The sequence below is a fragment of the Vanellus vanellus genome, assembly GCF_965231255.1.
Source record: "Vanellus vanellus genome assembly, chromosome: 12".
In the NCBI taxonomy this organism is placed as follows: Eukaryota; Metazoa; Chordata; class Aves; order Charadriiformes; family Charadriidae; genus Vanellus; species Vanellus vanellus.
The window spans coordinates 20,797,219-20,821,093 of record NC_138917.1 but is presented as its reverse complement, the minus strand read 5'-3'; the positions used below and the strand labels follow the sequence as shown (position 1 = coordinate 20,821,093).

The following is a 23,875-nucleotide window of genomic DNA, read 5'->3' as shown; positions in this document are numbered from 1 at the left end:
ACTTGGACCTCGTAATTTTAAAATAGTTTGCTTTTTCGTTACTGGTGAACTGCCTCTCCAAGTTACTGTTGAAATGGAGAGTATTTCATTGTCGTGTGGTGTCGGCTATCTTTTTTCCCAAGTGCAGCTCCAAAATATTTCCTGACTTCCTCTGCTTTCTCTCTGGTATTACTGAAAACTTTATTTTAGCAAATGGCTTATCCGTGCTTTGGTGTAAGGCTCTTAGCGTTCCCAGGGGATCCAAAATCACTTCCTCCTTGTCCTGGTGACCAGGCTTTTTTCCTCAGGCTGCCTTTCTTGCCGTTTTCTGACCTCTGAAAGAGGTTGCTGGGTTTTTCTCCGTTTGTTGGCTTTTTTTTTACTGTACCTTTCACTCTCTCCTAGGCTAGGCAGATGTTTTAACCGGTGTAGCTTTGATCTTAATAGCAGGATTGTAGAATTTTCTCTGATCTCTCATAAATTGCTGTTAAAACGCTTATAATAATCAGAAGCTGTTTTCTGTTTGTGTTCCTTCTGCCACATGACTTGACTCATAACTATTTTCAGCCTCGTGAAACAGTCCCTTCTAACGTATATAGGATGTTAGTTTGCATTTTATGTCTGTCGTGTGCAAATTGAGAGTGGCAGATGCGGAGTCCCTAGTGGGATGGATCCTGAGAGTGTTGGGATGTTTGTTTATCTCCACTCAAGCTCTTTGTGAAGTCTCATGTCTCTCTCTGCTGTAATAATTTCTTTTTTTTCCTTTTCTATGCAAAAGTTTGATCTTATTTCAGCTGCCAGGCTCCAGATGGTAATTAAGGAGCTGGATGAAAGTCCTGGCTCTTTCCTCTGTTTAATTTTATCGGCGAGGGTTTGGAATAAAATGTATGTGTCATGAAACTCGTAATTTCCATGACTTACAGATTTACCCAGCATCTCAGGATCTGGCAATAAGAGCCCTTGAAAAAGCCAAAAAAAAACCCTGAATTGTTACAAGCCTGGGCTGATAGCCTGGATTTTCTTCTGTGTTTCCATTTATTGAAAGAAAAGAATCCGAAATAGCAGTTTTCATGCTGAAATAAAACAGTTCATTGCTGAATATAGACATCTAGTTTTCAAAAGAAGTTGCCAGCCCTTGAAGTGAATCCTTGATCGAATTATATGGATTTTCCGTCTTTGTTAGATGTTTCCTTCTTTTGAACCCTCGATTATTACAAAGGTGTAAGGTCTATCCATGGTTGTCAGTGTGGGAAAAGCTGTCCTGTTCTTGAATTCAGAGGGATCGAGGATTCTGGCAGACACTCCAGTATGTCCTAAAGCCAAAAAGATTATTCATCCACCACAACACCAGGGGGACAAAAAAAAAAAATTAAAATTACAGGGCTATCAAAGCGAGCAGAAAATACTTGATGCCAAACAAAAGAGATGTGAGCACAGCAGAGCGTTTCTCAGCACAGCGCCTCGCTGCGTGTCCCCATCCAAGGCGGACGTGTCTCTGCTTCGTACGCCGCCGTGGGGGATCTCCATCCAACTGGTGAAGCGGAGTTGAGGTTATAAAACTGCTGCATCACTCGGTGCCTCGAGGAGTGTGAGCTTTGCTGCCAGGGCTGCCTCCCGTGTCCTCCAAGCTTGGAGAAACGGACAGCTGTCCCTCTTTGTGTTGGCTGCCCAGAGATGGCTACAGTAGGGATCTGAAGTCCAGCTGGAGTGGGTCTGAATGGGACAGTGCAGTTTGCCCAGCAGTGGGACAAGGGGCGCCCTGGGGAAGGTGGGGAGCGTTGTGTGCTGGGCTGCAAGCACCAGCGGTGTTAGAGGGCTGAGCTGGGCTGTAGAAGAGGCTGAGAGGTCCCATATCCATGGGGTGGGAACAGGGGGAGCCCATCCATAGGGAACGTGCTGGAAGGACCAAGGCGGGCACAGCCTGGGCGACCCAAGAGGCAACAAAATGCTTGAAAGTTGGAAGTGGCCAGAGCTGGGCACGGCACCCTGGTGAACATCCAGGCAGGGAATCTGACCCGCGCTGTTGCACGCTCAGGCAGAGGGCCTAGTCCTCCGCCTGGTTTCCATTTATTTGAGAGGAGGATTCTGAAATATGGCCAAGGAGTGCTGCAATAAAAGCAGTTAAATGATGATTTAAAAAAATAAATAAATAAAAATTGCTAGTCCTTCATTCTCAGTTGAATGACATGAAGCCTTGAGCTCATCCTGGAAACTTCTTTCTTTTGCAGCAGCTGTCACATCTCCGTCACTTGGCACTTCTGCTCGCATGGGCTCAAGCTTCTGGATCCTGTCCCTGAATTCAGTCAAGAAGCCTTGGTGATTCTGGCATGTTGCTTTGTGCCTTGGAGAGTGCTTATTCAACCTGTCCAGCCTCGGGAAAAGCAGCTGTGATAGTGAGGGAAGCCGAAAATGTGGTACACTGAGTGAGAAGGTATGAAACACAGCAACGAGCTCTGCTGCATACGTGTCCCAGCCTGCCTCATGGGAGCATCTGTCTCCACCGAGCGCGGCTGTGGGTTGTCCTTGGATCAGCTTGCTGCTGTGCCACACGCTAAGTGTTTTCAGCTCCTTGCCTTGCTCCTGAAGCTGGAGTGGCCACTGGTAGGTTTGGGTTGTGCAATGGAGGGGCTGTGTAAGTTGTATGGACCGTGTAATACGTGGGGCTGTGGTTGCCGATGGAGATGGCTTTGCTGTTTCTCTGTAAAATGAGCTAAAGAAAGTGTTGAGGATCCAGCACCGATGGGTTCAATGAGTTTTTTTGCAATACCTGGGGGAACGTGGCAAATTCTGGGTGGTGGGGGTGCTTTGAAGCAATGCTTGAGGTTTGGGGTATTTGTTTTCATTTCATGTTGGCTGAACGTGTTTCACAGGAACAAAGTCAGGTTGTAACACCCAGTGCTGGAAGCTGAGACGCAGGCTCTGGCCTGCAGCGGGGAGGTCTGTGCACGTGTCCCTCTCCCACCTCATTTCCAGCAGTTTTTTCCACCCTGCCTCACTCAAAAAGAGCAATATGAAGCTCCCAGGCCCATCTTCACCTTGCGCTGCTGTTCCTCTGCCCCCTCCTGCCACTGTTCAGGAACCCACCAGTGATGACATACCCTGTGCCCATCCTGCAGTTGGGACTGCATAAATTAGACATGCACAGATTAGCTTTATCCCACCAGCCCAGGATGCTGACAGCAAGAAGTCTGCACTGCCTGAAGCTCTGGTGACTACATCTACCTACCGACTCTTGCTGAGTCCTGTCCTCCAAGCCCCCAAGAGAGTGTTTGACTTCTGTGTCCCTACGAGTTGAATTTAAATGCATCGCTGAACACACAAAGGTGAGGAGCGCCCTATTTTACATGAGAGTTACTTCTGCTCTCTTTGAGCCGTGCTGGGCTGCCATCCTTCTCTTCCCCTTGTACAGAAACCTGAAGTGAAGCGCTAAGGCAAAGGTTTCAAAACCTCGGCTGAGTTATCTCAGTACGGGTCTCGTGCAGGCAAAAACTCATCTTCATTTTGCATCATGTGGGTGTCTGGGCTCTTTGGGGTACCCACAAGGAAATGTGTCAGCTTCCAGAGCTGGGTTTGTTCTGCCCCACGAACAAAAACACGCATGAAACAACTGAGGTTTAATGATTTGAGCTGTTTTTGAAGTGTTTAAAGGGGAAAAATAGCTCTGTGTTGGAGCAGAGGAGCAAGCCCTCTTGCATTTCTATGTTTGAGTGTCACGTAAAGAGTTTTATTCCTCCATGGTTTCTTTTTTTGGTTTTGTTCGTTTGTTTTCTGTGTCGTGGTTTTTTTTTGGTTTTTTTTTTTTTTTTTTCCTCCCTCTGGGCAAAGTAAATAACCTCATCAAAGTTGATGCTTCAAGTGGCTTTGCTGGACAACTCCTCTCTGCATTACAGGGTGTTTGTGAAGAGGTCTCATTTGGAGCTATAGGATTACAGAGCAATGCTGAATGATTTGATCTTCTTGACTAGAAGACGGGGCAGGCTGAAATACAAGAGAGACCCTTCGGCACATTGGTTAGTGCAAAGCCCTAGAAAAATGAAGTAACCAAAACAATCGCTAAGCTGCTTTACCAGAAAAAAGAGCCCATCGCGTTCAGCTGCTTAGAAGTTTTGAAGTCTGTAAACAAACTGAGAATAGGCTGTAAGATTTAATTAGCTGAATGTCTTAAGAGAGCTTTCCCAGGAGTCAGGATCGTGAGCCAGAGCCAAACAAGCACAGTGCAGGGAGGCAGAGGCTCGTAGTGCTCAGCCGCACAGCATGGCGCTGCTCGGACACTGCTGACGTGCTGCTGTCGCAGCAGTGCTCTGTCCCCGTGCACAGTGTCACCGCTGCTGTTACTTGCCTTGCAGCACCTGGAGGCAGAAGCTCTGTTGGTTGAAACAATGCTCCTCTACTGCACTCTGGTGAGACTCCACCTGCAATACTGCCTCCAGCTCGGGTGGTCCCAACATCCGAAGAACATGGACCTGTTGGAGTGGGGCCAGAGAAGGCCCCAGAGATGCTGCAAGGGCTGGAGCCGCTCTGTTGGGAGGACAGGCTGGGAGAGTTGGGGGGGTTCAGCCTGGAGAAGAGAAGGCTCCGGGGAGACCTGAGAGCCCCTTCCAGTGCCTAAAGGGGCCCCATCCCTGGAGGCAGTCAAGGCCAGGTTGGACGAGGCTTGGAGCAACCTGGGCTGGCGGGAGGTGTCCCTGCCTGTGGCAGGGTGGTTGGAACCAGATGATCCCTAAGGTCCCTTCCAACCCAAACCATTCTGTGATAAAAATGCAGGCCCCACTCCAAAGACTCCTTCCAGCTTTCCTGTCGGAGCTGCTTTTTGGGCCAGCACAAACGAATGGATGAGATCCATGCTGTTACAGGATAAGGGTGCCTTATTTATCTCTCTGCTTGTCCCAGTCCTGAAATACGTGGTTTTGTCAGCCTCCCAGCTGGCCGGTCCCGTTTTATTATAGCTTCTCCCATCGGTGCTGCCAGCCTTGCCTTCACAATGTCCGTCACATGTTGGACAACTGCTTGCGAACGGCTGCTGACGCAGAGGAACTGCGGAGTTGTCGCGCGAAGGCTGGCGATGCGTGCTAAGATGTCTGCTCTCCCTTACAGGGGTTCCAGAAAGCGACTCACCCCATCTCCAGCGGGGAACCGTGTGGTGCAGCGGCACTTACGCATGGCAGCCTCGATGACCCTGGGCAGCGCTGGCTGCCTGCACGACCGTCCCCACCACCTCCGGGAAACGCCGACTGTCTGCACTGCTCCTCCCGTCGCACTGCTGACCCGATGGTGAGTCGTTTGCATACACGTGGCACCATCTGGGGGCTGCAGCTCCGCTGCATTTTAGCAGTGTGGGATGTTTTCCCCGGTCCTTTTGGGGTGGGATGTGCCATAGTGGCAGTGCCGGTGCAGGACTGCGCTGCTGCCAGGCACGCCGTGGCTGGCCCCAGCAAACAGGGAAAACTGGCAGCTCCTCTTAATCACAGCACCACGTCTCTAACGAGAACGTTTAGCTGTCTACAAGGTAGGAGAAGGTAACGCCCAATTTTTTTGAGCAGACTTAGCAGCCTTGAGAGGTGCTTTCCTAAATCCAGGCACAGGCTTGCCTGTAGGCGATCTGATTGTCAGAATTATGGAGAGCTCGCACCCCGAGTGCTTTTGGGAGACAGGCCCCTCCTGGAGCAGCTAAGGGCAAGGAGCCTACCTCTCCCTTGCAAATATTCCTTTCCTCCCAGCCCCAGGAGGAGAATAAAACCTTACAGGCTCGTGAAAGAGGTAAGAAATAGCCCCACAGAAACAGCGGCCCTCCTTTCCCCAGGCTGCATCGCTCACGCTCTCTTTCTGATTTGATAAATAATTTGCCTGGTGTGCCCCAGCAATTACAGCGCATCAGCATGGAGGTATGCTTACACCCAGACGTGAACAGGAGAGGGAGTGCGTGCTGACTTGCCCCGCTAATTTCGAGAAGATACCCACGGCATAAGTTTATCAGAATCTGCCTGAAAGCCATTCAAGAATGCGATCAGCAACTGCCTGTTTCACTGCAACTGAACTTTTTTTCTTTCTCTCTTTGAACATTAGAGAGCTTGAAAATTCCCATGTTTTGCTGAAAGCATACAATAGTGTAACACAAGGGAAAGATTCACGTCCTTTTGCTGACGAAGAATGGCTTGTAAATATAATGTGCCACCACTGAAACATGTTCGCAGTCAGGAAGAAACCCCATCTTGCAGCACTGGAGCCATTCTCTAATGAAGCCCCAAAGTTTCTTCTGTAAAAACAACTTAAAACATGCAAAGAAAGTTCTTTGGAAAGTAAAATGTAAAGCAGACGTAGTGGGGCCGGAGGCTGCGTGTTCAGAGCCGGTAGCCGAGACTGCTGCATGTTACCGATCACGATTCAGATTGCTGCATGGAACAACATTGCAAAAGCAACAAGGCAGAAAGAAAAGCTGGAGGAAAAGGAGAGCACTAAGGACAGTCTCCAATTCCCGCTGCTCGCTGCACAGCTCTCCCCGACCCGCTCCGATCAAACATACATAATAGATACTTACATCCCATTTGATAGCGCTGATCCTGTGTCCCCTCGGTAGTGTTTCAGCAGCGGGCTGCCAAGTAGGCACATCTGGATATAGTTAGTGTTAGACATTCCTCAGCCTTTAAGCGAAACCGAGGAAACCCTCGCTGAGCAAAGCAGCGCTGGGTCGCCTGCGCTCTGGGCCGTTTTCATGGTGAAAGCCAGAAAAGTTTCCCCGCGCTCGTGTGCCGACCGGGGAGGGGTGCGTGTGCCAACGGGGTGCGAGAGGAGACGCCGGGCTCCCTCCTTGCACACACTCGCTTACTGTAGCGTGGTGGAAGGAGCAACCGCGCCGGGGGAAGGAGCTGGGTCCGCTTCCAAGTGCCTGACACGTGATCGGCAGGCTGGGGAGCGCAGATGGCCTCCAGCGCCGCGGAGCCCCGGCTCTGTCTGCCCACGGGCATCCGCGCCCCGCAGGAGAGGGCCAGGATGGGGGTGCCGAGGGATTGAATGCAGAGCCAGGTTGGGGACTTCCATCAATTCGGATGTTTTACTGGTTAAAAATAACAACCACAAAAAAAGGCTATTTCTTTTTTTCTGTAACTTTTTTCAATAGGAAACATACTAATTTTTCTCTTTTTTTTTTTTTTCCACAATTAGGCTTTTTTTTTTTTTTTTTAATCCACTTGCAATTATTTGCTTGACCTCTGTGAAGGCTCAAAATTCGAAATTGAGGGTTGGGTTCAGCGCAGAAGGAAAATCCACTTGGGGGTTGGTTTCTTTTTTCCTAGTAGGGCAATGATGGGAGGAGGCAGGAGCTGAGCGGTGCGGAGGCTGAAGACAGATGCGAGGGTCCCTCCCAAAACACTGAAACAAAAAAAAAAAAAAACCAAAAACAAAAAACAAAAACAAACAAAAAACCCACCCACTTTTTTCCATTTAATTTGAATTACTTGCAACAGAACATTTTTATTCCGAGCCAAATCTAAATTGCCGTCACTACTGATCTGCCAGCTGACTGCAGCCATAGCGTTCCCTATCTCTGTGGCTCTGTTTGTCTCTGCAGTGGAAACAACGACCCTTATTCCTCTAACAGAGGCCAGGGGTCTGGAGAGTGCCCAGACCGTGGCCCCTTTAGTAAGCAAAGTTTTTAATTTCCAGTGAACTTGTGATAAAACCAGGTTTTGATCTACTCAGTTGTTTTCACGAACTCCCAACTGTTTTTTTTTTAAACATAATGTAAAAATGCTTTTTTATAACTGTGCTATTTTGATGTATTTTTGATTTCAGCTCAAATGTTTTGCTTTATTGAACACAACGTCACCATGAAAAGCTGTCATAGGAGGGGTTCCTGGTGAGCAACGCTCAAGCTCTGCGTTTGGATGCTCCAGGCTGGTGAAGCTGTTTCCTCGTGATCTGCAGCTGTCTGAAATGCAGCAGTTCCTCGCTGGATAGCACAGCTGATCAGAAACCTCAGCTATAAAAGTTACTCAGCTTCATGCTTTCCCTGTGCCAACCCAAGGTAGCTTTATCCTTCTCTGCAGCAGCAGTCCCCGGCTGTTTTTCACCCCTCCTCTGTAAGGAGGCAGATGAGGGTCACAGAGGGAGGGGGACTGCTCCCTGAAACCACTGGGGACCCACAGCAGGTATTTCCCTTGCGTTCCCCCAGCCAGGTTTTGGGCCCTACTACCCTTCTTGCTTGCACCCATGGAGTGAGAATGAAAACAGAGGCTTTCATGGCTGTGTGGTACCTTTGTGACTGCCATGGCATGGAGAGCCATGCAGGCAGCTTGGGAGGTGGAGGAGTTTTCTCCACTGGTGCTTCTATGTGGTTGCTGTCTCACCTGTACCTTGTTCCCTGGGCACCGATGCATGGCTGATTCATTCGTCTCGCTGCCAGCAAAGGTGCCCTTGGTCTGTCCCATGGCATGTCACTCTGTCTTCTGAGATTGGGGCAGTCATCTTGTTGACCCTTGTCGGTAAGTCAGCCCTGTTAACCATGGGTTGGTGTGCTGTCCTTCCACCCGCTGTAGCCCTGCTCCCCGTCACTGTATTCCCGCAGGCATCAAGCCATGCGGTTGGGAATACAGCTTTGTGGTGAATAAAGAAGGGCTGATGTTGTGATTTTCAAGTACTGTCTGAGATTTAAGTGATTCAGGGTGAAACACTGCTCTGCTCAAGTTCCTGGCAAAAGGGATTTCCCCGGGTTCAGCTGTCAGGTCAGCCAGTGGCTTCCTGTGCAAAGCCACTGGAGAAGATATAATGTCCAAGCTCCTTGGCTCCTCACCTACCCGGGCAGGCAGCCTTGTGAGACAGCTCACCAATAGTGAGGCATTCTGGATTGTGGCGGTACTGTGGCCTCGGAGGAGTCCCAGATATATAACAGCACCGAAAGAAACGTGAGGAGCTCTGCCAGGTGCCAGGTTTGAGACAAACCTCCCCTTCTGGCCATGTTTGCTAAAAAAGGCTCATCAAAGCAGTAACTGAACAAATGTGGTGGTTTAGCTTGGTTTCGACTTGAAATCAGAGCCCCTAACTTGCAGGTGGGGTACCGGCCTTGGCAGGTAGAAATATGTGAGGAGAAATATGTGATGTTGGGCAGGACCCTATTGTGCACCCAGCCAAAGCTCTCCTCTGAGAGCTGGTGATGGTCAACGTGGCCAGAACTTCAGTGTAACTCTTTCTCACTACCGTGTTAAGTGTTTTAATGAAAGTCTCTGAGTCGCTTTTCATCAAAAGTATATATTTATTTATTAAAAAGAATGGGGGGAAAAAATAGAACAAAGTGCTTTTCTTCTGTAAAAGACAATTCCTTGGAGGTTGAATGTCCTGGACGTGAGTATATGTGGCATTGCAGTCCATAGCTTTAGGTGACCGATCCAGATATGATGCTGAATATCACGGAAATTTGGAATTAGAAGGTCAGCAAGGGATTTTTCCACTGATGACTAAGGGACTTAACCACACATCTCCTACAGATTTCAGTTAGGCATGTATGGCCAAATTCCTTCAGGGGCTTTAAAATTGAATCCAGAGAAGAAAAAAAAATATATATTTTTTTATTAATTGCCTCACTGTTTGAGCCCATTTCTGTACAAAAGACACATGGCCAGAGCCTTGCCCAGGGTAAAGCCCAGGTATCTCACCAATTTCATGTACACACTCCAATATGTGGGTTAGGCTGAAGAAACCCTCTTGACTCCCATTCTAGTATCTCCTTGAGTTCAGGTGTACAATACCAGATGTTCATGTCTATACCAGAATTTTCCGTTAAACTAAATCAGCAGCTCAAGTGAATTTGAAGCTCCTCATTGCTCTATGTGCTCACTTTTGGTTTCAGAGGCTGCAGGCAGCTACTGGCGTGGGACTCGGACGTGGCTCTAAAGGTACCTTTGGAAACTGCAGAGGGGAGGCAACACAGTGACCCAGGCAGCAGGACGCCTTCTCAATGCTGAAGCGGATTTTGAAATGAATGACAAAATTAAGAGGTAAGGGAAAAACCCCACCATTTCCTCACGCTGGGAAAAGACCTTTGTCTGGAACAGTGTCTGCACCAAGCACCTAGGCTGTCTCTGGACAAGTAGTTTCCTTCAGCTCTAAGCCTACACGCTTTTTTGGCATTACGTTTTCCGTATCTTGACAATGGTGCAAAGTATATTCTTTTTTTTGCCTCAGCTTCCTCCAGATTTTGAAATGGGTAGTTCTGAGACTTCCCAGCTATGAAACTCCAGCAAACGGTTTTATTTGGAGGCTCTCATTTTTTCCTAAAGCTCTGTAACCTGCAGTGCTGTGACATTAACATCCTATTTTGCATTAAAAATAATCCAGGTATCCATCTCTTCAATGGTAGGGCTGAAGCTGAAAACGGAAACCTGGAAAGTGTTGCTGTGACCTATCAACATTCATTTTTAATTTGACCTGCTATGAAAATCTGGAAGAAAATTTTATGATTTAAGGTCAGGCTTGTAATTTTTAAGCACTTCCGATCAATAATGCTGAACCCTTTCCTAATTTTTGAGTCAAGTACTGTTTTTACCTGACAAACTGGTCCACTGTAAGCAGTTGTGGCACACGAGAATTGAAGCTGCTGAAAGAAAGCACCTTCCCGATCTGCTGTGATGGTGCATCGGTGTCTTCAGCAGGTGAATTAACCTATGGTGTATTTTTAACAAGCATCTAAGAGGGTTAATGTTGGCCTTTCACTGACTCTGCCTTCCAGGACAGTTTGATATTTTTCCTTTGTAACAATTTTATATCAGGGTATACTCTCAGGTTTGCTTCCATCAGATGCCTCATGCCAAAATGTGTCTGGTGAGCATTTCGACTTTCACTCTCCTCTTTGTTATTATCCGTTTGAACACTGTAGCTCAGCTATGCCAAAACAAATCATTCAAATTCTCCTTTGGATGGATCTTTTATTCTTTCTGGCAGACTGAAAGGAGCCTCCTTCAAATCTGAAACATTGCTAAGACTACAAAAACAATCTGTACCACAAAAAAGCCCTCTTGGATCCCTTCCTGTAAGCACATTTGGGCCTGGTTTCTGTGGTTTGTTTTATACTTTGTCTATTTCATTTTTTTTTATATGCAACTGATTAGCATCTTTATTTGCTTTTAATATTGTGTGCTGGTTTGCTACATGTTTGGTTCTGAAACACCGCCACCCTTCCCCCCAACATTTATTTTTTTTTCCCAGACATATCTCAATACGTAGAGAAGAGCTGTCGGGGGAGAAGGCCAAATTCACCAGCAGCAGCGCTGCCCATGGCTTATCTCACACGCTAGACATTAGCTAATCAATATAAATAGTAGTCAGGGAGCGACGCTTGCATATCTGGCATCTGAGTAGGTGCAGGATGTGTGCAACTAACTTTGCAAGGAAGAAAGCACGAGCGCACTCCTTTTCCAATGGCGTGACAGCCAGGCAGTCACCAGGGGTGCTTATTATAGCCCTTGGTCTGGCATATAGCACTGAGTTTGTGGTTTATCAGCAAGAATCCCCAACATCGAGCTCTCTCTTCAGTTCTGCTCATGCATTACTATCTGAGGTAATGACACACCTCTAATTTCTTCAACAAATCTCTGCTAATGTTTTTTTTCCTTTGAGTGCTGCTTTCTTCCCTGTGTGATGCGAGTTCCTTTGTCTTTGTGCACTGGTATAAAACCGCTGTAAAATCTTCTGGATAAAACAGAAGGAAATTCTGAGTCAAGCCCCAGCCAAGTGCCAACTCAATGCCAATGACATGGTGTACTCATGATCCAATTGATCTATTTCATTCTAAGGCTTCTGTGAAAATTCTGTCTATGTTTGTGCCAGATAATACTAAAAAAACCCTACTCTTTTAGCAGAAAGGAGTCTGCTTGAGACCAGAATCAAGTTTTCATTGCATCTAATGATGATGATGACCAATCACGGAAAAGAAGGCATGAAACAACCACAGCTATGGTCCCAAACTATGCCATGTGCTCAAGACAATTCCGCCACGAAATATCACTGGAAAACCCTTTTCCTTTGAGTCTCTGCACTGAAGGCACCTGTGAATGCTGTTAAAGATGATGATATTCCAGAAAGGTTGCCAGGAGCTCCAGCACTTAATGGCACTTGTGAGAAGGAATCTGTGAGTAACAGGAACCACATATGCCAATTGCTGGCGGAGGAATAAAATGCACAAGGTTTGCCTTAAGAAAAAAAAGCATTCATGCTTAGTCCTCTGTAATACACTAATAAGAGCAAAGAAGTTTTTTGGACTTGAAGTATATGCTGCATAATAAGAGCCTTTGTCATTCTGAGCATTAACAGATGCTATAAAATGCTGTTCTCACTACTCAGTGGCTGCCTTATAACTGTATATGAAAGTTATGCATGTGAATAGCTAGCCTGAGAGCTTAGAAATACTCATTATGGATGAGATTGCAAGCTATGCATGTGACCTTGTCTTCTAAAAAATCATTTTTGCAAAATCAAGAGCAAACCCTCTTGCTGTTAAAGTAATTTTCAAGTTTCTGATGTGTTTTTTTTTTCTTTTAAAAAAAAAATATCATTTGCCAGGTGGGTTGCTGCCAGAGTTCCCCAGCTGGGATCTGGCAGGAAAACTAAATACTTTGAGGTATGGTTCCACATCAGCCTGAACTAACTAACATCAGCATTGCTGTGCTGGTCCCAAAAGCAAAACTGTCAGAGAGATGATTGCTTCCTTTTGGGAAGAGCGCTGGTACTACTGTAAGGGAGAGGGTAGGACATGGAGCAGGAATGGAGGAGATGAGACTGCAACAGCAGTGACACAGAATGGCTTAATACAATGCTGTGGGGTCACAGTCTTTGTAGAGATGGTGCGCACATGAAATCTTGCTTCCTTTGAAGCAAAGGGCAAGATGGAAACAGATTCACACCCTAAAAACATTCTCCCCATCTCTGTCCCCCTCCATGTTCTTTCCGCACCATGTACGTGACCTTGGGGATTCAAATCCTGCAGAAAAAAGCCAGGTTCTGCAGGCTTATGCTGGGGAATGCGATGCTAGGCGTATCTGAGGCATGTGGACCCCAACTGGCTTCAAGCTGGCCATCTAAATCCTCCCAATTTGAGTCTTCCCTTAGCTGCTGCTCACAGCATGCATTTTAGCAGACGCTAAGGGAGTGGCACCAGCCCCAGGAGCTCATAGCTGAATCCCACATTGTGTTCCTCCTTACTGAATGACAGCTTTGACTCCAGGAAGGATTATGATGCGAGTTGTGGTTTAAAAGGCCATCGGGGCTTGCCTGTCTAGAAGCTGGTCCTATCATGACTGCCAGTGGCCCGATGCTTGTATGCACACACAGGCTTTATGTGTGCTGGCAGAGCCACCCTCTGCATCTGCAATAATTTCCAAGGCCCACTGGCTGTTCCCATGGATGGGAAGGGCAAAGAGGGATAGAATTAATGAAAAAGGATAAGTAAAAATGTACCAGGAAAGTGTAGGGAATATGTCAAAGGCAATCGAGTGGCTGTTGTGCTTCACAGGACCCGTGTCATGCTAGATACTTGTTGCTCTGTGCTTTCTTATGGGCAAAGGTGTAAACTCTGATCTGTTGCAGTCTGCATCAATCATACCAGGAGAGAGTCGGCTTCTCCCACAGGAACTGAAAGCACGAGTCAGCGCTGGGGTTTGGGTGCTTTGTCCTTTAAGCCATTTTTACCCCTCAAAATCAGGGCAGGTAAATCCAGGCACAGCAGCTGATGCCCAATTGTCACACAGTGACAACACCACCAGGGAAAGGCTCGGTGCAGATCCCAACTCTTGCGAGACGCGATGGCATGAGCTGTCCTCTCCGGGGAACTCAGCAGGCTGAGGGCAGGTAGTTAAGAAGTGAGCCAAGGCACTAGCAGCCAGCTGGTCAGAGGCGACTGCTCAGCTCTGTGGGCTGGGGTCGGGATGGTATTTGATGCTGTGACACACCTTAGAGCAGCAGTTCCAATCTGCGCTCCGCAGGTAACTTGCTGACTAGGAGACTGTTTTCCTTCCAGCACTGTTTTGCTTTTCACAGGTGCAGGATCCCTTGGGGCTGGTGGGAAAGAGCTAAGCGCAATGTAGTCAATATATTATTGTCCACCGTGTTCCAGGAAAAAGTTGGGAATCATTCTCTGAATTTGTGCTTGTCCATATTGCTTTTTCAGTGCCTGAAATTTCTTGTGCAGCAGCAATCTTGTACCCTGTGGAAGGTTATGACTGTCCCAGGTAAAAAGGAAACCTTCAGGTGGTGAGAGGTGGGAAGGAGCTGTACTAGAGTAGGGCAGGACAGATGCACTTGCCACAGACGTTCCTCGTTTGAAGAACGAAGAAGGAAAATAATACAAAATTGACTTTTCCTTAATTTCCCCTCTGTCTTTGCTTGATGTCATTCCTGAGGGCATGAATGTCTTGCATATAAAAAATATATTGCAGCTTTCCAGGTGATAGCCCTGGGCCACAGCCTGAGAAGCAGCAGCATTGTCTGCTTACCAGAGAAATTCTGAGATGCCTTCCTTGCTTTTCTCCTCTCCCCCACCCTCTCCTAGGGCTCTCTAACTGTCTGGCTGCTTCCCTGCAACATTTCAGTCCTGAAGGAAGTCAGGCTGAAAGCCTCTCTCACCAGTTCACGGGAAGGTAACACTGACTTCTGGAAACAGAATGAAATAAGGAAAGTCAGAGGTCGGTGCTGGCTTCTGCGAGCACAGAACCTCTTCCCCGGGCATTCCCATCTACATGGAAACCTGCGGTGATTTTCAGGACTTTACATTCCCAGACACTGCAGCAGTCTCATACACTAGCTAAAGCAAGAAAGCTCTTAGCAATGCCACTACCCTTGGGGCTCTACGAGCAGTCCTCATTGGAATGGAGGCCCAAGAGCTCCTCAGCCAAGCTGATGAGACCATTTTCTTCCAGGGCTGCAATCAGCCGTGCTATCGTGGCCTTCTTCCCCTCCGACTGGATAAATCTGAGAAGCAGCTGATAGGCTTGTTCGTATTGTCCCTCTCGGTCATATTCAAGGGCCAGATTATCGATGACAGGATCACGCAGGGCCCGGCAGCTCTTCTGCAGAGAGCGACCCACTTGCTTCCATTTCTTGGACACAAGCTTGGCAAATTTCTGGTGGTCGTCTGGTGTGAGTGTTCTGTTGACTGAAAGGGACAATGGACAGGTAAAACAGAGGCATTTCACGGTTGATACGATGTAGCTGGTACTAGTCCAAGGTTTGCTCAGTATTCTGTGGAGCAGGGAGTCTGTTCAGTGTCCACAGCATGTTATTAAACTGCTGTGGAGCTGCTCTGCTTGTCCTGCCATGTTTTAACACCAGGGCAGCACTGTGAGTTTGGAGCAGAAGTGCAAGAGCAGTGAAGCTAAAGGGACCGCCCCACCATGGGCCGGGGTTCATGCACACAGGTCTGTGCGCTCTGATGGCATTCCTCCACTGCTGGAAAGGGAAAATCAGCTGGAGTAAGCCTCACGGCTTAGGGTATCCCTGCTCCCTGTGTATGAGGTTTACATTTCCGCTCTCCACTTAGTCTGCCATCCCCCAGGGCAGTGCTGGCGCCTCGGGTGGCAAACTGTAGCACGTGGTCGCACACTTCCCTGCTCAGAGCCATCTGCTCTGGCACATCTGAGCTCCCTGCCTTGTTCACGCCATTCCCTTACTGAAATCCTCCCACAACAGCACAGTATCTGGGCTTTCCCCCACCCTGCAGGCTTGGCAATGCCTGTTTCCCTTTTTTTTTTTTTTTTTCTCCCCCCGGATGGGACTGTCTTGTGGTTTGCCACAGCTTTTTCTTTTTTCTTCCAAGGGATGTCCTCTTTATTTGTTTCCGCCTTTCAAAAGCAACTCAGCAAGGCCTTTCTGACCAAGTCTCCTGTTCTCTACTTAAGCATCCTCAAAATACTGAAACGCAGACAGGAGCTCTCTCCTTAGCTGTTTAGCACTGGAGACTGTATACACAGCTTAAGCACGCTCAGAAATGATCTAGCTGATCTCAAGCTAAAATTGCTATGTAAGACTATCTGAAAGCTCTCTGTAGGGGACAGACCGCAGGGAGCCTGCACAAATCAGTCCTGACTGAAAGCAGGTCTGGTGGTGTCCGTAGTAACCTTCCAACTGACCCAACCTATGCTATTAACTCACCTCAACCAAGTGATGCAGAGGAAGAGAACTAATCTGTACTATTCCTTTCAGTATTAAGGAGTTCTAAAATGTGAGGAACCTGGAAGAGACACACATCCTGAAGCATCTAGTCCTGTGCCACCCCAGAAAGAAAACAGGTTGAGGCCTGATTTGAAGCAGTACGGCAATACCTTAGGACTACTGTAATTCCTTCCTTACGGGATGCTGGGAAATCCTTGATTTATCTGAGGTAGACCCCAATATGTAGTCATGTTAATCCTCCCTGGACTTTGAGGCAAGGAAGACCAAGGGCTCTCTTGGTCAGTTCTAGCTACTCACCAAACTGTTGTCCCTGAAAGATGAAGGTGACTTGTGGGGAAAGGGAGCTGCCTTGAGAAGGACAAGGTAGAGATGGGGAGTTCAGAGATGCGCAGCCTTTTATAGCTGTATTGTTGTTGATGCTCTGGTAAACAATCAGACTCTTGAGGCATTCTTCCAGCTCTGTGATTTCCTCATCCCGCAGGCGGTCAGGCTGTAATGCAAACGGCATCGGTGATTTGTGCAATGGTCACCATCTCGCAAAGGTGTAGGTGCTTAGCTGGAAGGTGTGGCTTAAGGTGATGGTGTCAAGAGAGGAGCAATGAGATAGCTGTAGCCTAAGTTGTAAACGGACCAAATGAGAAAATCTAAAGGAGTTCTGGCTGTAAATGTGTGAATTTTAATCTGTAATGTGATATGAAATGGGCAGTCTCCCCCTCCTGGGTTTCTCACATACAGCAGCAAGTGCTTACAAGTTGCACAAAACTGCTACCAGTCCACGTTTTTTCAGCAGCCCTCTGCATGAATTCGGGTGCACCACAGGCAGCGTGGCTTCTCTGACTTACTGCATGTGAGGGTCAGACCCACAGAATAGGGTGACGTCTCCTGGCCACCAAAGCAGGCAGCTCCTGCTAGCCTCCTCTCTCTTTGCCCCCTCTATTACCTGTTACAAGTTTTGTTGTTCCTGGATCCTCTCTGAGACAACTAACCAAGAGAAAACTAGTCTGACCTCCAAAAAGCGGGTAATAAGAAAAGGAGTAAAGGCGGAAAAGCACATGGGAAGAGTCAAACCTGGTGAGTGCTGTGGCTCAGTCTAGTGTTTAGCTCACGCCAGCGCTGCCCTTGGCCACTGATGGCTGTGCCATAGTGTCATTTTTCTGACTGTTGCACTGTTAGGCAGAGGTCAGACTGAGTCAGTTTTGGGGAACTGAGAATAAGCCCATCTCTTTTGTCCAGTCAGCTAGTTCAGCAGGGGGAGGGAGCAGCAAGCAGAAGTTGACAGGGTATGGGATATCACATGTTGTTTGGCCCAGGGCTGAAAGGTTTGCATTTCGTTCTCTGTGCTTACAGAAAAGCAACCTGGCAAAACATGCTCTTGTGCCTAATCTTCCTGGGTAGATCATGACTACCTATTTCTCAGGACCATCTCGAGGGAACCAGAGCTATAAGGTATTGCTAGTTCCAGGTGGAAAAAAGAAAAAAAGAGGAGAGGAGAAAGGCAATGAGTGTAATCATGTAAAATGCTTTGGTTTTCTGGTGAGATGACAAGATCTCACTGCTAGCAGGATTAGAGTGCCAGTGCCAAAGTGTGCGATGAGCTAGACATTACATATGGTCCCTGAGAGAAGAGACTTTGCCTTCAGAAAGGGCAGCCCACTCCTGCTGGCAGCAGATGCTGTGTGTCCCCACTCTGTCACAAGTTGTTGGTATGACGTGCAGTGTTTGCACTCGTGCTCATATCTAGGTGCAGTTACCGTTGGTGCTCTAAGAGGAGGTGGTGTGCGAGGCGGGGGAGGAAGGTGCTGAGCAGTGATGGTTCCACACAGGACTGCTGTCCTCTCTGCCTGCTTCACAGGTGTATCGAGCCACACTTGCTTGTGCTCTCAACTGCACCTTCTGTAGTTCCTCATCTTAGTGGTGATAACAGCCACACTAATTGTTATACACAGAAACCACAGTGATTTAGCAGAATCTCTGTAGGCAACTCTGCTGCCCTTCCAGAAAAGTGCACAGCTCTTTTCTGGGGAAGGGCTCTGTATTACAGCTGAGAACTGAAGGATGGAGAAGTCAAGAACCCAGCATGCTGCGGCAGAGCAAGATTTGCACCCACGTTCCCGAGTCCTGTGCTACCGCTCCTCGTTGTTGCCTGGTCTCCCTCCCTCTCCCATTCACCTTTTCTCTGTAGATGCACTCCAGGCAGCGATCCTCATCCTTCAGCATGTTGTCAAGGTGCTCGTTGCCAGCCTTAAGCTCCATTTCAAGAGGCACCGTGGTCATGGCCAAGGAGAGCTGGAGGTGATTCTGGAGGGACTCCTGAAGTGCTCCTTCCCGGTAACTCTGCAGGAACCGGCGGCAGTTCTCCTGCTTGCAGAACTTGAGCTGGACTATCAGGTGCGGGTGGCTGCAGTGCACTTTGAGCATGTCCACGCCGTTCACGCTACCGGTGGAGTCTGGCAGGGAGAAGTGAGCAGAGTCACTATCCAGGTATGAGACAGACAACCCAGACCCACTCCCATCCACCACCAAGCCTGCAATGGAGTAGCTTTTGAATTCTCTTCTCTCTGTGGTAAAGTCCTCTGGGAAGAAAAACCTGTATGTAAAACCAAGAGGAAAGGATTAAGTTTTTGCTGCCCTGCCACCATCAATCCCCATGAAGGTAATTATCTCAACACTGTTTATTAGGGGTAAACTGGTAGCACAGGAAAGTTTTATAGATGAAAGCGCATAGTTCAGCTCAGTGCTTAGACTTCAGTTCTTGTGACTGGATTTTTATGCTGTGATGAAGGTCCTGGAAAAAGACTTAGCATTTCCTCTCCACCCTGTGCCTAGAGGTAGCTTTTGGCTGGCTCTGAGCCTTCAATACGTCTCACAAACGGCGAATGATAGACCCAGCCACAGGAATTAGGCTGCTTGAGACTGGGCCTTGACCTGTTAAGCTCTTTTGCACAGAGGATTAATTCACAGTAAAATCTAAGCAAGGAGAAGCCAGGGATGTACCCTCTGACATTAGTGTGGGGGGAACATGAGCGACGTGAACAACAGAAATTGTCCAGGCTTTCATTCTTCCTTCTCCCAGCAAAATTTAATTTTGATTAGCTGTGCACATTGACCTTGTCTCCACAGGGATTTTATATGCTGATGATGGCTGTTTAGAGTATGTGTTTTTCTCTCTTTTGCAGCAGAGGCCTGTGGGAGGCTGGCTGTGCTGCTTCCAGACCCGAATTAACCTCTTGGCCTGTCCTTGCACAGGGCCATATGGAGGTACCAACTCAGACTAGGACTACATCAGGTCTTTCTAAACCACGCCTCATGGCACATTTGGACATGCTTGGAGGACAATCCCAAGGCAAAGCAGTCTTGTGTGCTCTGTGTTAGGCAGGACAAGTGACCTGACATTTAAAATTATGTGCTCTAACAGTGGTGTTATAGGGTTTACTGAGTCCTGGTTGCATCAGAAAGTCTAGTTTGGACCAGATGTGTAACTGGGACATGGGGCTAAGCACCTAGGAGAGGCATTTTAATTCACTGTGGCTGTCCAAAAATGTCTTTTTATCTCTTCCTTCATGCTTTGTTTTTCTGAGTGCTGGTTAAACAAAAGCTTCCGTAACAGGGTAAGAGGGCTGGGGAGGGAAAAGCTGCACAGACATGGAAACCTTTATGAATAGTGTACAAGACAGCTTAAAGCTACCTCAAAAGAGAGGACTTTGCACACGTTTCTTCATGAAATGTCCGACAGCTTCAGATTTCATGTCCTTTTTAGGTCTGAATAAGCACGGTAGGATTTAGTGGGTTTGTGGGCTTTCCTTTCAATGTGTGAGCAGATTCACATTCCAGTGACAAAAGGCAGCCATAAATCGAGCCTAACTGGACAACTGTGTTGTGCTTCCTGCTGCTTCACATCTTTGGATCGAGCTGCAAGATGAGCAGGCCTGTATTGGATAAACTAGCTGACTTGGCTAGACTCTTGATTGCCACTAGAAATTACAGAATAGTTACACAAGCCCAGTTAAACAGTACAGGCTCAGCTGTATGACAGGTAAAGAACGCCATGAGAGTCATTCTAGGTAAGGATGATAAACTCTTCAAATTACTATTACTCTGCAGTCAGCTCAGTCCAAGGGCGGATAGAGAAACATAGTTTTATGGCCATTTGCATCTCAAGTCCTTTTTTTGATGTAAATAGGGTTACATACAGTTGAAGGTAATATAATTGTGCCTGTTCATATCAGAAAAAAAACTTATACTGGCTATCACTAATTTAAAAAATCAGCTTCTCAAAGCAGAAATCATGTTTCTGTGGTGGTATAAAGACAGAAATTTAAATCTTATTTGATAGCAATTGCAACCTTTTCCCCTCTTATATAAATGGGTTTAAACAAACATTCATAAAGTAGGTTAACTCACAGGATAGTTCAAGTTGGAAAGAAGCCCAGCAAGCCTCTAGCCCAACCTCCCATGCAAAGCAGGGTCGGCTCTGAGGTCAGACTGAGCTGCTCAGGGCTTTATCCAAACCTGTTTTAAAAACCTCCAAGGATGGAGAATACAGAGTCACTCTGGGCAACTGCTTGACTGTCCTCATGGGGAAATGTTTGTCCTTATATCTGGTGTCTGCCTCTCATTTCAATTTGTGCCTGTTGCCTCTCATTCCCCATGCACTGCTGTGAAGTGGGTGGCAGCATCTTCCCTTCCCCATAGGTACTGGCAGGCTGTTGGTAGGTCCCCCAAAGCCTTCTCTTCCCCAGGCTGAACAGGTCCAACTCCCTTGGCCTCTCCTCAAAGGACAAGTGCTTCAGCCCCCAACCATCTTGGTGGACCTCTGCTGAACTTGCTCCACTTTATTGTCTTTCCTAAATACAGTGAGCACCAGCTTTCCTTACCCATGAGCATGAGATTAAAGAAAGGCATGGTGTTACGTGAAGAGATGAGAGAGTGTGCCAAGATAGCAGAGGGGATGCATACCTGCTAATGCCAGCTTCAGCGCCTTGAACACACTAGGTTTCTTCTGGGAGCTTTCGTAGAGAGACGGCAGAACAATGGTCTTGCACGTTGACTGGAGGAAGAGATAAGCGCTGCCGATCCAAGGAGCGGAGCTGCCTGCCATCTTCAGCACCCTACAAAATCACACAGGTGAGTGGAGAGACCATAGGGAAAACGGCCTGATGCTGGGTGAGTGCTTACAGCAAACACTAAGGACAAGCGTGACAGAATAATGGGGGTTTACCCTTATTTCCTAGAGGAGGTAGTGATGTCATTTAAGCAAATGTAACCTTTGTGGAGTTTACTGTTATTCTGTAAAGCACAGGACAGTGGGACATGGTGTCCCAAAGACTCAGCAGCTCACAAAGCTCTGCTTTCATTTTCCACTGGAGTCCATTCATTGTATAGTTCAAAGAGACTCTGAAGCAAAGACTTTCAGTTCTCATGCCTCTGACTGCCCTGCCAAGCTGGCAAAGTCTAAAGATGGATGCATAGTTGGGGTGCTCCAGGGCACACAGCAGTCCTGGTTCTGGCATGTTCACACAGACTGAAGCCCTATTGCAGGCAGAGGCATTTTGCCTGATGTCCCGGTCCTCTGGTTGTCCTCACTAAAGGATAGGTTACAGAGCCTCATGAGCAGGACACTCAGGGCTACCCCTCTGCTTTACATACTAGCTCATTTATTATTCTTCTCCCACCATTTGCCTCTTGCAGCCTCTTGTGCACTTGGAAACCAGCACATCCACCTCTCCATTCTCATCACACCCGTTCCTCGTTGGGCAGCAAATGCAGCGCTTACATCTACCGCAGTTGCACCAGCTCTGCTCCCAAGACAAAGACGAACCAAAACACCTCCCAGGCTACAGATACTCAGAACGGAAAAGCTGTGCTAGACTGGGCAATGCTGGACTGAGGCTGTGGCGGCTAAAGAGCACCTGACAGCCCAGGGGACAGGCACGGCCACCTCTCTGTTCTGGTGTGTACACAAACTGTTTGAACACGTCTGTGACCTGGTCACAAGCCCCGTGGAACTGCTCCCACAGAGAGCAGTGCTCGGAGCCAGCCCTTCCATCACATTATAGTGACGAGTAACTGGGGGCTTTTGGTTTAGCCCCGGTCCCAAGTCCTGCCCTCTCTCTGACTACTTGCTCGCATCTCTGTCACACCATCAGCTGCTTCCCTGTGGCGTCCCTTCCTTCCTGCTTTCTGCCCTGTTCCTCAGCCCCGACAGCCTTTCTTTGTCGTGGCCTGACAGTATAACTGCTGGCCACACAGTGTCCCTCTCTTCAGATGTCCTTTAGATGATGGGTGTGAAGGTCTCTTGTCACCAGGGGCAGCCAGACAAAGAAGGATGACCTCCCATGGACAGGGCTGTCCTCCAGGTGGTAGCTGGGGCTGGGAACCACTTCCATCCCTTGCCACATGTCCAACAGGGCACTGGGATGTATGGCCCACCCTGTCTCCTGACTATAGCCTTGAACTGTGCCCAGCAGCGGGAGCCTTTCGCTTGTTCAGAAAATACAGGAAACAACCAGCAAATCATAAAATTTACTTGGACCATCAGGAGTTCAGGGAGTAGCCTGCGGGATGCAGGAGTGAGTGTTTCCAGGCCATAGGCTCCCACGTAACACGGGCCTTTTAGAAAAGCATCTCGTAAAGAAGGAAGAGGAGGATGGGCTGCTGCTGCAGTCCAGGTCTGGTCTGAACCTCCAAATACCAAGAATTTGGGCATCTGGGCACCCATCTCCTAGCGTCTCTCGGAAGGAGCATAACAGAAATCTGAGGAACACCTTAGGAAACTACAGAAGTGGAATATCCAAAAGATTTAACCCACAGAACGATTCACCTTTTGCAGTGCCGATGACTGAGAGCTCCCTGCCAGCCCAGAGGCATGTGAAGTACAAGCACCCCCTTGTTCCATCCTTCTCCCATCACTGCAGCCCTGACCCCGCCACCCCTGCACCCCTTCCCCACGCAGACCGGGCTCCCGCTCCTCACCCACCGCCTGGTTCGGCTCAGCAGTGCTGGGGGGGCCCTGGCGACCACCCCAACCTCGCACACTCAGGTAAGGAGCCCTGTGCCGCTGTGCCCAGGCAGTTTTGCAGCCCGATGAGCGCTGCCCCATCCTACTCCCTGCTCGGCAGCGGGGACCCCTCGCTGGCCAACCGTTTTGGGGGGCTTTAGCGGGGGGGGGGGAGGGGACACACACCAACCCAACCCCAGGCAATAAGTAACATACGTGATCATCGTTATTGCCTTTTCTGTCCACATATGGCAGGCGTCAGCCTGCTGCTGTAAAAGATGAAGGGGTCTGTCTTTATTTTAAGGTAGAAGAGGTCGGGGGTAGCCCCGGGCGCCGCCGGGCTGTGCCGCCGCTGGTGACACCGCCTTGTCCCCGCTGCCAGCATGTCCCTACCCAGCTCCAAGGTCCTGACCCGCCCCGGGAAGCGGGGTAACACCGGGAGGGTGTTGGGGAGGGGAACGGGAGACCGCTCCGCCGCCCCGGCCCGGGCCCGGCCCGGCCCGGCCCGCGGCCCCCGCCGCCCCACGGAGGGCCCGGTCCCGCCGCCCCGACCCCCAGGCGGGATGCGGCCCCCGGCTCCCCCCGGCCGCCCGCTCGGTCCCCTCCCGGCGGCTCCGGGCGGCTTTTTACCTTCTGTCACCGCCACCGCCTCTGTCGCCCGGCCTCGGCTCCGCCGCTTCCGCCTCTGCGCGGCTCCGCCGAGACGAGACGGGCCGGGCCGGGCCGGGCGGGCCCCGCCGGGAACCGCGG

General features: G+C 48.8%; 1 protein-coding gene and 1 long non-coding RNA gene across 2 annotated transcripts; one reads left to right on the top strand and one right to left on the bottom strand.

Annotated features, from left to right (window-relative positions):
• Window positions 1–14,751: 14,751 nt before the first annotated feature.
• Window positions 14,752–21,226, bottom strand: TRADD (TNFRSF1A associated via death domain; the record flags this gene model as incomplete). The annotated part of the gene is made up of 4 exons (XM_082489494.1): window positions 14,752–15,112; window positions 16,426–16,618; window positions 18,298–18,575; window positions 21,085–21,226. The coding sequence occupies 4 exons, from the start codon at window positions 21,224–21,226 to the stop codon at window positions 14,805–14,807; spliced, it is 921 nt and encodes a 306-aa protein (XP_082345620.1). The 3' UTR covers window positions 14,752–14,804.
• On the top strand, window positions 21,181–23,156 carry LOC309676842. Its single transcript, XR_014269629.1, has 3 exons — window positions 21,181–21,252; window positions 21,817–22,078; window positions 22,958–23,156. It is a non-coding gene; the product is annotated as an uncharacterized lncRNA (long non-coding RNA).
• Window positions 23,157–23,875: the final 719 nt, after the last annotated feature.